The sequence below is a fragment of the Phalacrocorax aristotelis genome, chromosome Z (assembly GCF_949628215.1).
Source record: "Phalacrocorax aristotelis chromosome Z, bGulAri2.1, whole genome shotgun sequence".
In the NCBI taxonomy this organism is placed as follows: Eukaryota; Metazoa; Chordata; class Aves; order Suliformes; family Phalacrocoracidae; genus Phalacrocorax; species Phalacrocorax aristotelis.
Window position 1 is genome coordinate 66,868,248 of NC_134311.1, and position 14,878 is coordinate 66,883,125.

Genomic DNA, 14,878 nt, shown 5'->3' on the forward strand with positions numbered 1-14,878 from the left:
CAGTCTCTCTATGGAAGAAATTGGAGTCTTCTATTTGGGGAGCCCATATGTATCAAGAAGAAGCAAGCTGATCATGCCAGATGAAAGATGAGTGCTGGTATCTTACCAAGAGCATTTCACATAGCAACATGTGACATACAAATTGGAATGATCAAAAACCATATCACAAGCTGGTGCCCATTCCCACATCATTCATGCACTTTTAAATTAGATATACTGCTTACAGGCTTGATCCTACAGTTTGATCCTTGGATGAGTGGACACACTTGATTCAGCAGTGAGCCTAAGTGCATGCTCAACTGGAAGACCGAAACTTTAACTCAATTTTTTTTGTGATATCCCAGTAAGTCATACTAGGACTATTTGTGCGTGTAACTACTTTGCTGAATTTGAGTACTCTAGATTCGAGGAGTTAAACTTAAATGTGTTTAACTAATGATACTGAAAACTGAAGTCTAGGTTGCAAGTACAGAAGGATCAAATCAATATATCCCAATAAGCAGGAAGAAAGAGAGGAATTGATTACAAGGGATTACTGGGAATTTTATGTATATAATTTGTTCCTTTTTTGGTTACCAGTTATATTTCAGATAAGTTATTGCTAGCTTTATCAACAGTGGGTTTTGTGTTATGAAAACCTGTCCTTAGGAATTGGATGGAGTATATATTAGAGGTTATTGATGTCATGCCAAGTGAAATAAACATTTTCCCTGTAAAATATATGTCTTATTCGGTATACAACTAAAGTGCTTAAAGCTAAACAAAGCTCATCTCATGTTTTTTCAGTATGTGATAGGAAAATGTTTTGTTTTAGTCAATTCTTACTAAATTAATTTAGTTAAATCAATAATTAACACACTATACAACGAAATGGAATCAATAATATTTTCATAATTTTAACTGTAATTAAGTTTTTATGTCAATGTTTTTACTCTGAGACATTTAATCTTGGTAAAGATACAAGAGGCCCATTTTTGAACCATTAATTTGCATTTTTCTCAGCTGAAATGAATGGAGAGGCAAATATTTGGCAGAAATCAATACCATGGAGAATTATGGGAAGTTTAAATTACTTGACATTGTATCTGTTTATCATTCTGTACCCTAGCAGCCAAAGACACCTTTATTATGCAAAACTCAAAAGGAGAAGATATGTGCTAGAATAAAATCTTAACTGAGATTCATTGCCATTGTAGCAGAGGGCACAGAGACTGAGAAAAAAGTAACCAGTAATTAATTTCAAAACCTAACAGACCAAATTGGTCTACACAGTAAATATGAGGAGTAGCTATTAAAATTATTCTTGGAGGAGGATAGGAAGGAAATCCTTTCATACCTAGTGCACAAGGAATCCAAATTCTTTGGGATTTACAAAGGAGGGCAGCCAAAGAGTTTCTGTGGAAAGTAAGCAAGGCCTGTATTAAATAAGTACTCACCTATGAGAATGAAACTTGTAGAACTGCATAGAAAGAATAATGTATAATTTTCATCTACATAAAGATGCTACATAAGTAGAAAAGCACTTAAGAGCAATTTAATTGAATGCAACAGAAAGATTCCTGCTGAACTCTGTATGCTTTCCATTAAATATAACACTCCTGAAGAAAAGTTTCCATTAGATGGTGTTCACTTACTTTTCCATAGATTTAGATAGCGTGACACACTATTGGCATAATAGAAATAATAATTGGGGAGCAGGGATTTCTAACTTGTTTAACCATAAAATTAATCTAATAAATATTGTAGTTAACCAACAGAGTTTCATTTTAATAGTTAACAACCTGAAAAGTATTTAATTATGAGTAGTCATCTGCAATTGTGATAAATGTTTTAATGACACATAAAACGTGTCAACACATGTTAAATAGCAGGCAGTTTATTTTAAATCCTCTTGTCTCATGGCTTTCAGGATGAAGTCACATATACAGATATTGTTATATTTTAGAGATGGTCTATGACTTTTTCTTGCCAGTACTTCAGATCTAAAGGTCTCTGCATCAACTCCTGTAAGAAACTTCACACACATATCAATTGTATACAACAGCCTCTTGGTATTAAGCAAACATATCCCTCTATGTTATAGAGTGCAGTATGAGTTATACTCATATATATACATGTGTATATATATATACATGTGTATATATATGTGTGTATATATATATGTATATATATGTGTGTATATATATATGTATATATATATGTATGTATATATGTGTGTATATATATATACACATATATACTCATATATGAAGCAGAGTTATAGGGGCAGTATGAGGATAGGAGGTTCTCACATAAGATGGAATTCAACAAGGTGGAGTGAATGCTGGTGAACTGAATTGACTGAAAATAGCTCTCTGATTACACGCTACACTTATTGCTTGAGTCCCAGTCATATGGATGTTACTTCATGTTACTCCCATAAAATTCTGGACAGAAATACACAGTTTTCTCTCCATCCATCCAAGTATGTAAATGCATAGCTGGTTATGTAAGTATTTGAAAAACTTCAAAAACATAAAAGTGAAATACTATCAGAGATGCTAACAGTGATAATAAATTAAATTCTTCAGTCAGTTCCTGAAGTAGTTTGAAAAGAGTATCTGGAATTTAAGAAGCTGTTCAATCTTGCAGAACTCAGACAAGCTTCATTGTCAAACACTTGGCACTGTATGTGATTTTTATGGCAGTCTTTATTTTGTTAGTAAATGAACTTATTACACAAGGTAAGAGAAACTTAAAGGAGAAAAGCAAACTCATTCTTCCAGAACTCTATGTTTATCATGCACTCTTTTTCATTCTTCCTTTTTCACTACACCTGCAGGAAACTTAAAATGATCTTGAACTTTTCTCTCCAGCGGTGATTCTCCTCAGAAATGAACCTTGCTACTGTGTTATTTAGGCTTGAATTTTATTTTGCATCACCTAACCTTTTTTTCACTATATTTTCGTCAAAAATAAATCAACAGAGAAGTTCCTTGGCTGAAGTTTAATTCCATATGTCTGACTGTCATCTTCTAGGTTTTTGGTAGCAGTTCACAAGAATTATTCCTCAAGAATTATTAAGTAATTCCTTCATAAGTCTGGTTTCTTGTAGTTCAGTTAATGTTTTAAATCACATTATAACTGCAGTTGCATAAAACAGCTTTAAATAGCCATTCTTAAATTTATGCATGTTTCCCTGGCCTGTGAGATTAAATGTTATGCTTTGTGTATGCTTATTTGTCAGATCCCTATAGTAAGTCAAAAAAAAGTATTTTCCCTTTCAGTATTTTAATGCTTTATTCAGAAACCAGTTTTGAAAGTCAAGTGCTCTCATTTCTATCTCCTAGGTCCTTGGGCATTGTCTGTCTTTATTTCTGCTTGGAAGTCTTGCATGTTACAGCGCCACTTACTGTGTTTCATTGGCTGAGAATGTAGAACATGTGGTTTTGGCTGGAATCATTCCTGAACTAGCTGAGACACTGTTGCATAAAGCTCCAGGGGTATTATTCTGCTGTATCATCCACTGACCTCAGAGGCAGAAGTACTGAACCAGTTCTGTACAAGTGGTATTGCATGTGTTATGGTTTTGCTTGGCTGGAAAACTCTATGGGCACATCACAATTTTGTCCTGGCAGAAAGGAACTGATTCAAAATCCACTGAAGTCAGTTTTAGGTTTTAGGACTCTGCTTTACTGACTAGTCAAGTACTAGGACATCCTCAGTATGAATTGGAATACCTAATAGTGCTCTAATTCCTGAGCTTTAGTAGGTATAAGAAGGGACAAAATTTAAGTCCGGCTGCCATGTGTTTTTGTACTGCCCATTCCATTTTTCCTCTTCTACCTACTTCATTTTTCCTTCATTTTCCTAATACAGATAAAGTAGAACTGAAATAAATATTACTGAATACTATTTTTCATATTATTTCTTACAGTAGGTTGTTTCCATCTATATCTGCTTGCTTTATTTGTCATGTTGATTTATGAATTCAAAATCCAATCACAGTATTTTTCCATATCTGTTGAAATTCTTTTATAGCCTCTGGTGGCACTCTGAAATACTTCTGAGTGCTGCATAGCTCCTTTTCAGTTATCTTGTGGTAAAATAGCATTTAGTAAATCAAGCTGTCTGCTTGAGAGATTTAAAGAAACACTTAATCTTATTTGCTACTTAATAAATCATGCTGAGGTAGATCTTGCACAGGTAATAATAATGAGAAAGCTTATTATTCATCTGTCCCATGATGGTCTGTCCTATCAATTAACAAAATTGTAGATAATACAATTACCTGTATACTCTTTAACGTTTACACTGTCCAAGTTTATGTGAACTTTACTTACAAATTTTGTCCTTGCCATTAGCCTAAAAACTGTACTGGAGTGTAGTGTGAATACGTGGTTGATATGAGCAGATTTGTGGTTGCACAAATGTGTATGAGTACATCAAAGTGCTAGGACTGTTCTCTAGAACTAGTTTACATGAAACAGCCCAGACAGTAACAATATAGGCAAGTGAATCCTTCCTGGAATTGTTCACTGGAGCTGTTTAATTTATGAGCATAGATGTTGACTGTGTGACCAAGCTCTTGTTTAACACCTGAATTCCACTCCGAGCTATTTAAAAATTCTTCCATTAGCAATGGATTCTGGCATTTGACCTAGTCCTATCAGCACTGGAGACTTACCAGAGAAGTAATTATTAACTTATGTTAAACAGGCAAGCTAAATCTCCCTAACAGCAACACAGAAAAGAAAGCAGTTTAAACTACAGAAGGTAGCTTTGGGTAAGCTCAAAAAGGCAACAAACAGGGAATCTGTCCCTGTTAGGGAAGGGTTTGAAGAAAGTATTTGAAGCAGTAATGATTTTCCCAGCCAAAGTCTGGGTCACAGAGTCAGCCAAAGAACAATGAATCAATACAATATATCACGTTCTGGACAACATAACTAAAGGAACTCTCACAAATGACGTCAATCAGGATTTTGACATTACAGTGATTTAAATCCCTATTCAGCATATGCTTAACTTTAAGTCTGTGAGTCAGTTAAGTGAATGAGATTAAAATTAGGCAGATTCTGCAGAAAATTGGTCAAAAGCACCATTTATTTTCCTATTAATTAATTCCATTTTAATTTCCTTCCTCACCCCCTTATTTAAAGTGCAAAAACTTTCCCGTTGATTGTGGCTAAGAGAAGTACATTTTTTCAATATAAAATTCCTGTCTTCCTACACCCTTATACACCACATATACACCCTTATGCTTATATAACATTTACAGAAGGTATATAACATACCTACATCAAGAGTATACGTGCATGTTGCATTTTTATTTATGATTATGAAATATAAAGCCCTTACATTTTCAAGCTGTGTTAAACAAGAATTTCTCTGTCCTGCCAGCTCTGTTCTCCATGAGGCTAGGAGGGTTGAGATTTAAAAAGGAACCACTGCTAAGAAGCAGTTGCTAATCTGGAACCAGGTGGCTTCAAACACACGTCTCCTACAGTGCAACCAGCACAAACTGTGCTAAATTTGTGTGGTCTTTGGCTAGTCTCTTTAATCACAGCTGGGATTTACTTTAGAGCCGGAAGGGCAGAAAGTCTGGCATAAGCAAAGTGTTGCTTGTGCCTCAGACTTCTCTGTGGACTCCCGCAGCCTGCAGAGACTTGACTCAGGTCCTGTTCAGAAGCTATAACTTCTTTGTCACTCCAGCAAATCAACTGTAAGGAAAAGTGACCTTGTGAAACTTAATTCTAACTAGATCCATACTACTAGTGTGGAGCAGTAGCTCTCATAATCCACTTGGAATATTTCTATTTTTATTTTTACTTTTGTTATTGATCCTGTTGAAGCTACTGTATCAGACTGAGATCTTTTGCTTTGTGTAGCAGGTACTCCTGCTGAGTGCTGTGTTTGAGTCATTGCTTCTTTGCTTGTCTCAGCTGGAAGACGTTCTCTGTGTATCTCACAATGACCCACTCAGCTGACTCATTTGATTCAATCTTTTGAAAAGGACAGTGTTGGTCTCTCAAGTTAGTAAATCAGACTGTGATGGGCTGAGGAATATACCCATTAGCTTTGTAAACAAATGCTGCTGGGCTTGGGTTTTTATTTGCTTTTAAAACCAGTTCTGTATCTTTAAATATGGGATGCACTGATTTATGTCCAATTATTGCCTATTAGGGATTGTCTGCAAATAACCTTGTGTGGCTGTGTCTAAAGCTGATCTTTCTGGTCATTGCTGGAGCAATGCCCAAGAAACAGGACAGGGGACAAATGAAAAGGGTTTGCTCACAGGAAGATGCAGAGAAACACAGCAAGATACAGGAAGGGAATTCTCAGCTGCATCAGGTGCCTCAAAACTCATGACTAGTTACCTCTGGAGATCCAGCTCCTGCTGGGAGTGTACAGCTGACTGAATTCTCACAGGAAGAGCCTAATAGCTATGTTTCGTATGTCACAGACAATTCCCACACTGCATAGCAATGTAGCTGTATACAGTAGTACAGAAAGATCATTTGTGTAGGCTTGTGAAGGAGTTCTAAGCAGCAGCAAGTTCTCAGCAGATAAGTTCTTTTTGTATAGTTGATCCATATATCTCTGGTTTTTAAAATAATTCACAGAATCACACAGAATCACAGAATCCCAGGTTGGAAGGGACCTCAGGGATCATCTAGTCCAACCTTTCTAGGAAGAGCACAGTCTAGACAAGATGGCCCAGCACCCTGTCCAGACAACTCTTAGAAGTGTCCAATGTGGCCGAGTCAACCACTTCCCTGGGGAGATTATTCCAATGGTTGCCTGTCCTCACTGTGAAAAATTTTCCTTTCTATTTTCCTTCCTATGGAAGCTGTTAAAATGAAGCTAAAACTCAAGGGGACTCCAACTTCCTTTATTATCCTTGAAATTGTCAGTAATTCAAAGAAAAACCCAAAGCATTCTGGAATGTTTTTTCCCCATGGATCTGGCAGTGTAACACTATTGCTGAAGCCCTCAGTCAGTTAAATGTCTGGAAGGCCATGTGGATATGACACATAATTAGGGCAGCCACTTCACTTTGTGTCTGATCCAAAAACCCAGTATGATTTGTGCATCTAGTATGGCAAGAATTAACATGACACATCTGAGGAAATGTGAGACCAACCTCACAGCTAATAAAACAGAAGATTGTTGATCAAACAAAAACATCTGCAAATGTTATTTTTCTTGTCTTTGATTAAGCATGACACAGATTAGGACTGAGAGGCTTGCAAGGTCTAGACAGTGCCAGCCCTTAAAAAGATGCTCAGCATGGGTAGGAGGACATAATTAGCTCCTTTCACCTGTTCATTTTTGCCCAAGGAAAGACCAGGCACCATATGCCACCTCCTTCGTTTCAGACTACAGTTCTTTAGAGCAGAAATGGATAAGGGTTCTGCAGGTGAAAGCTGTCCACCAGAGCACCAAGGGTGCACCTTTTCCTCATAAAGAAGCATTAAAGGTATGGTTTTACCTAGCTGAAAGCTCAAGGAGACACTTTGGAGAATGCTTCCTGCCCCACTCTTAGTCCTGGGGACCTCCTAACTCCAGGTTGTGACTATTAAGACTCAAACTTTGGCACATGTAAGGCAACAGAAAATCAGACTCTGAGCAATTGGAGTAAAAGGGATCTCTTCACTAAGTATAATTTTTTCCTTTATAGGAAGAGGAAGTAACAGATTTCTGCTATGTGCATGACAGAGAGGATCTGTACTGCACACCTGCTATTAAGTGGCTGTTGGAGAAAGGAGGTAGAATGCAGCATGCTGGGCTTCAAGGAAGCATGCTCTACTCTGGCTTCACTCTGGTGCTTTATGATAACAACTTCTTAAAAATAACTGTTAAAGCTGTTTGCCACAGGCTAGAAGTCATGCTTCTACAGATTGTGGGAGATGCTGTAACTTTTTATTTTGCTGAGAAAGACTTAAAACCACAGTTCTTGCCCCTCAGCATGATGTAATAACCTACCAGCACACCTGGGGCTGCTTTACAAACCATCAAAATAAAAATAAAGATTTAGTCATGTGTCACTTGGCTACAAAGGAAGAGTAATAATTTGGATTTTGAGCCCTTTCCCCAAGAATTTTTATGTATTTTGCATACAGTTATGGAAAACAAGTTGATAGGGACCTCAGGGAGAGAAATTATCTAGTGTCCCTGACAGAAATGTGTATACTCTATTTTCAAAAGTTGCCAGCAGCAAAAGCTTCAATATTTCCTTCTGCAATTTATTCCAACACTTAATTGTCCCCAGTGTTTCCCACTATCTAACCTGAATCTTTCTTTCAACAAATTATTTCTTGTTTTATCTGTTGCATCCATGGAAACATACTAAGCCCTTTCTTTTTGCAGCAAATTGGTATGTATTTAAAGGTTGTTCTCACCTGCGGCATGTGTTACACATTAAACAATCCTAATTCTGTCCTTTCTCATGCTTATTGTTTCTATAGCTCTAATAAAATTAACTCCTTTCTTCTGGGTCCTGTGAAGTTAGTCCATAGTTTTTTTGTAGGGCAGTTCTGAGGACTGAATGCACTATTCCATCAAGGGCCTGACTAGTGATCAGTAAAGCAGAAAGTAATACTTGTGGATAAACATTTAAGTTTGGTGTTTGTCTGTTTTTTTGCAGGAGCATTACTTGTTGACTCATATTCAGCTAGTGATTCACTATAATCTGTTCTTGGACAAAACACATAAACAAGGTTTATCCCTAAGGATAATCTTATATTAGACAGTCCTATATATTGAGTTTTTCACTTCAGGGCTTAGAAAGCTTCTGATTCATAGGAAATCTTGATGGTACTTAGTTTTGGAGTGAATGAAGAAAAAAGTTATCTCCATTGAGGTACAGGAGTCAAATGTCTGTAGCATTAGTTAGTCCTTGTATGCCACATCACCACAAGCATTATTTTTTCTTTATATAAGAGTGGTAATTTATCAAACTGGATGCAGCTCTGCCTGCTGAAAGCACGGTGCTAATGAAGGGGCTACGTTTGGAAGCTGTTCAGCTTTTTTCAGCCTTTCCTTTACCTGAAAGCCTGGGAAGGCAATGGGCTATGGAAAACATGGACATGTTTGTAGTCTAAACTTTAGGCATAGAGTTTCTGCAGAGCTCACTCTTTCCTTTCATTAAGCAAGAAAAATGCAGGCCTGGGACCTTCTACTTGCCACAGTGGCACATACTGAGGTTTCTAGTAATACAGTCTTGTGATTTGACAACAGCAAGCTGTATTGTGGCAAGACTGAGCTTGGAAAGCCCAGATGACAGTGGAGTGATGGGAGGCTGTGTATGGCTGTCATTCCTTGGTATGGCTGCTGTTGGTGCTCAGGCTCAGTAGTCACTCAGAGCTGGAAGTCTTAGATGTTGCAATGCTGGATGTTGCAGCACCTCACTCTCTAGGGGAACACACAGCTGTAGTTACACTGCACAATTGGATTTTAATGACTAATGAAAGAGGGAAAATAAGAGATCCTGTAAATCCTAGCATCTCAGTTGCCTGCTTCAGTAAAGGCTTATTAAATACTTGTTGCAACAGGGAGTGGAACTAAATTTTACTGGACCCATGAATATTTAATTCAATCTTAGAAGGTAGAAAAAAATCACAGGGATTAAGGGAGCTACACATAAGAACACCTTTACATCATCATGCTTAGAGCATTTATCTTGGCAGGGAAAATTGGTTCCCCTCAGGCACAGAAGGAAATTGAACCTGATTTGACTGCTCATGAGGTGAGCACTTTAGTCTGTGATAAAGCAGGAAATGCTGCCTTTACTTCCAGCTACACTTACTAAGGGTATGGATCCCCCAAAAATATTTATTAAATGTTTCTCAGTACTGAGACAAAAACATTTCAGTTGTGAAGGAGGTACCTACTCACCTAGTGTATGCTGTGTCCCAGCAGTGGCCACAAGTATAGGAGTAGAAGACAGAAAAGTATAAGAATGAGGTGGGTGCATTTGATACTATTTCTTACCATTCCGTTTTCCACCAAACATTTTCAGCTCGGGAATTTAATGAGCTATGTGTATTTCTATGTCATAACCTCCATTAGATTTCTATACATCTGCCTGGTGACTCTTAAATCCACTTGAACTTTCAGCATCCTAAACATCCTTTCTCAAGCGATTCCATTCTCAGTGTTTTGTGAGAAACCACAGGCTTTGTTTATTTTGAACCTAGTTCTTGCTAGATTAATTTTATACTAGTACTAGTCTGAACTTAGGCAGGTCTGTGTATGTGCAACAGCAGTCACCTATGGGACTTTTCTGGTAAAGGACCTAGGATTGGACCTCAGAGTCTGAAAATTCTCAGTTTGGGACTTAGAGAGCTCTCGTGACAACCAGATGGCTTAGTTGGCTAAATAATTCTGTGTATCTAGACCTCAGCCCTCAGTTAATGTTGAAGGTAACAGGGTAATCTACAGGTTTGCTGTTTGTATTACTCACAGTGAGACTTGCACAATTTCACCCTATGTAATTTAAATTGGGTCTGTTTCCTCCTTATGTCAACAGGTTGGGGAAGCTTGTAACATCTAGTAAATGCATAAAGGTAAATATATAGCAAATATAACAGGTTTCTAACAGTACTTGGCATGCAAGACAGATTTTCAAGGGTTCACCAGTAAATTAACAGCTGTCCTTTCACGAGAAGTCATTGTGAATGATCCTGAGAGCATTGTATGATTTAGCAGTGTAAACTGTAGACAAAGCTGAGCAAGTTTTGAAAATGTGCCCTTTCTAATTTTTACATTTGTTCCATGTTTTCCATCAGAGAATCTAGACTTAAGTATAAGAACTGAGTATTTGGGAACAATAACAATGATTGCTGCAAAAGTGTGTCCAAATTACCTGATTCCTCATGTAGAGTACTGAAGGCAATCAGAGCAGTTAAAAGGCACTCAGCTGTTTCGTCCTCTCTTTCTTTTCTCCCTTTCTTAGAGATCATACTAAATCTCATTACACCATTAGCTCCCCATTTGAAGCTTAAAAAACTACGTATTTAGAACTTCTACCTCCAGAGTTGGTGAGGGTTCAGAGCTGTATTGATCCTATGAGGAATGCCAGCAGAGCTTTGTGCTCATGGTGCCCGTGCACTTCAGTTCTCAGGTTCTATGAAGTGTCTCAGAATTTAGATTTCCCTTTTCAATCTCTCCAGAATTATGTAAGCTGAGGAAGCTTTGAAATAAATTTCTTATACACATACAGATTTTTCCAGATTCATGCTAACTTTACATTGAATGTTAGTCTTGCAGGATTTCTTCTTACTCCTTAAAAATGTGCCTTGTATTTTCCTCCTGGTGTAGAAATGTCTGCAATTGTATGTAATATTTATATGACAATAATATCAGGATAAATTCTGTGTTTAATTAGTAAGGTGTGAACCTAGACAAGCTTTAATACATTCACTAGAATACTCCTCTCTTTATAGAGGCAATAGAATTTTGTGCACCGATTAAAATTTTAATTGAATGTGTGAGAAGGAAAATCATTGCTAAATCACAGAGAAATTGCCAGCCATCATGACAATATTTTTATTAGATATTCTTCCAGCATGCAGACTTCACTGCTAGGCAATATCTGGGAAGATTCCTGCATGTAGCAAATTTGTTGTAACGGGTAAGTCAGAGGGCCTAGGTTAATTTGAGGGAAGTGTAAAAGAGTTATTAGACAAAGTAGGTAAATTGGGTGTCAGGACCAGTTGTTATTCTCCTGACAGCACTGAAGGAACTCTGTTGTGAAGTTGCAGAGGGGCTGTTCAAGACTATCACAAACAGCTGCAGCACCAGAGCAGGGTTACCCACGACAGGCCAGTGGGTCTGATTTCCATACCTGATTAAATGCTTGAGTCTGTAATAAAACATATGATCAGTGTGTGCATGAATGAACATGACCTACTGGGGAGCAGCCAGCATGGCTTTTGCAAAAAGAAGTCTTGTCTCACTGGCCTGCTGGAGCTCTCTGAGGGCATCTATAGGCACAAAGAAAAAGGGAGCCAGGGATGCAATTAGTTTAGATTTAAGCCATAGATTATTAATGAAGTCAAGTTGCCAGAAACCTGGATGAGACTTTCATGGAATGAGAGTTTGTTAAAGGCTAGAAAGCAAGGATTAGGTTAACCTTAATCTCTGCTTAAATCCTTGAGCCCTTATTATTTACCTTCATAGAATCATAAATGATAGGATGTCCTGAGTTGGAAGGGACTCGCAAGGATGATCAAGTCCAACTCCTGTCCCTGCATAGGACAACCCCAAATTCACACCATGTCTCTGAGGGCATTGTCCAAATGCGTTTTCAATATCATCAGGCTTGGCATCATGACTGCCTCCCTGGGGAGCCTGTTCCAGTGCTCCACCACCCTCTGGGGGAAGAACCTTTTCCTTATATCCAACGTAATCCTCGCCGGCACATCTTCCTGTTATTCCCACAGATCCTATCATTGGTCAAAGAGAGAAAAGACCAGCACCTGCTCCTCCTCCTCCCCTTGTGAAGAAGCTGTAAACTGTGATGACGTCTGCCTTCAGTCTCCTCTTCTCCAGGCTGAACAAAACAAGTGACTTCAACTGCTCCTTGTATGGTTTCTCCTCTAAACCCTTCACCAACTTTGTGGACCTCCTCTGGACTGGGGTGGTGAAACAGTGGAAGAGGTTGCCCAGAGAGGTGGTAGATGCCCCATCTCTGGAAACATTCAAGGTCAGGCAGAACAGGGCTTTGAGCAACCTGATCTAGTTGAAGGTGTCCCTGCTCATTACTGGGGAGGTGAACTAGATGACCTCTAAAAGTCCGTTCCAAACAAAACTATTCTATGGTTCTATCATTCTAAGAAGCCCATGGTCAGTAACAGCATGTGGACAACTTGGTCACAAACATTCTTAGATGTGTTTATTACTTAAAATAAACACATAAAATTATTAAAGCTTGATAAAATTATTAAAACATAAATACAAGTGTTTGGCCCTCCATTGTATAGCTAATAGGAGTAGTTGTGTTAAAAAAATTTTAAATAAAATATCCTGAGTTGAACCAACAGTGTAAAATGTTTTGTACATCTTAGTGCTTTTCCATGAGGTGTCCCATACTCCTGAGTATGGAGGATGGAGATGTGGTTTCGTGCTTTTATAAAGTCCAGCTACATTTCCCCAGAGTTTTCTATGCAGAGAACAAGTAATTTTCTATATTGTCTGTAATGTGTGTCTCATGTATGCAGGCCTGTAGGCAACATGTACAGAAAGCACTCTTTACGAAAGCCGTAAAAATTTTCTTCCAGTACTGGGTTAGCTTTCTGCAATAATTAATTGTATTGGGTCTGGCTGAGATGGAGTTAATTTTTCCCCATAGTAGCCCTCATAGTGCTGTGCTTTGTAGATGTAGCTAGAAAGATGTTGAGAACACGCCAGTGTTTTGGCTGCTGCTGAGCAGTCCTTGCACAGCAACAAGGCTGCCTTTCCATTTCCACCCCCCTCACCAGCAGGCTGGGCATGGGCAAGATCTGGGGAGGAGACAGAGCCATGACAGCTGACCCAAACTGACCAAAGGGATATTCAATACCACCTGAGATCTTCTCAGCCATAAAGCTTAGAGAAAGGAGGAGGAAGGTGTGGGGCATTTGTTATTTATAAAATTTCTCTTCCAGAGGAACCGCTATGTCTACTGAAGCCCTGCTTCCTGGGAGGTGGCTGGACATCACCTGCTGATGGGAAGCAGAAAATAAAATCTTTGTGTTCCTTTTGCTTCTGTATGTGGCTTTGGCTTTTATTAAGCTGCCTTTATCTTGACCCACAAAGGTTTTTTTATATTTTATTTTCTCCCTGCCCCCTGTCCTGCTGAGGAGGGGACTAACAGAGTAGCTTGATTGCACCTGGCATCCAGCCAAAGCCAACCCACCACATTAACACATTATTAATATTCAAATATTAATAATTGTAAATTATGCATTACCTTTTCCTGTACCAAGTTGCTTGGAACTCTTGGGCAGGGGCAATCAGGCCTTTTCCTATATCCCCACGATAAAACTAATTTAACTTGAAAATTTTCAAGGCAAATATATTAAGGCAGTGTTGTAGCAATTAAAAGCTTGTATGTGATACACAGACTTGAAGTTACCAGCTGATATAGTTTTACAGAATCACAGGTTGGAAAGGACCTCAGGGATCACCTAGTCCAACCTTTCTAGGAAGAGCACAGTCTAAACAAGATGGCCCAGCACCCTGTCCAGACAACTCTTGAAGGTGCCCAATGTGGCCGAGTCAACCACTTCCCTGGGGAGATTATTCCAATGGTTGCCTGTCCTCACTGTGAAAAATATTCCTCTGGTGTCCAATCGGAATCTCCCAAGAGCAACTTGTGTCCATTCCCCGTTGTCCTCTCCATGTGACTCCGTGTAAAAAGGGCATCTCCATCTTCTTTGTAGCTACCCCTTAAGTACTGGTACACGGTGATGAGATCCCCTCTAAGCCTCCTTTTCTCAAGGCTGAACAAACCCAGTTCTCCCAGACTATCCTATGGCCACCACAACTGTTTTTTTCTACCTGGTAACAGTTTTCAGTAAAAACAATCAGGCAATAACAGGAGCTTGTGCCTGTCAGTAGCTGAAGGCAGTCAGCTGTGTCTTGTACTCCATAGCTTTGCTGGGGCAAGGTTTTAAAGAGGCCCAAGTGTGATGGTTGGGGTCATTGGGCTTCCAGCTTATTTTGGTTTCTGGTGCAACAGCTGACTTTAATGATCAAGCTGTGTCAGCAGGATTTTGAGGAGTATTTTACAGTGATAAAAATGTCATACATTTAGCAAGAAATGTAAAGTGTTTTTTTTTTTTTTTACTGCAATTTATTGCAATGTAAGAAGTCCTCTGAGGCACTCATTATTAACATCCAGGTACTAGATTTT

At 38.6% G+C, this 14,878-nt stretch overlaps 2 protein-coding genes across 2 annotated transcripts in view; both read left to right on the forward strand.

Moving 5' to 3' along the window:
• LOC142050789 (uncharacterized) overlaps positions 1-13,725 on the forward strand; it is a 59,297-nt gene extending 45,572 nt beyond the window's left edge. Inside the window, exon 5 of the mRNA XM_075079921.1 lies at positions 12,426-13,725. Coding sequence (XP_074936022.1) covers positions 12,426-12,496 — 71 coding nt within the window. The 3' untranslated portion in view covers positions 12,497-13,725. The remainder of the gene's footprint in view (positions 1-12,425) is intronic.
• The window catches only part of TTC33 (tetratricopeptide repeat domain 33), a 217,261-nt gene that overhangs the window by 114,076 nt on the left and 88,307 nt on the right, over positions 1-14,878 (forward strand). The window lies entirely within an intron of this gene.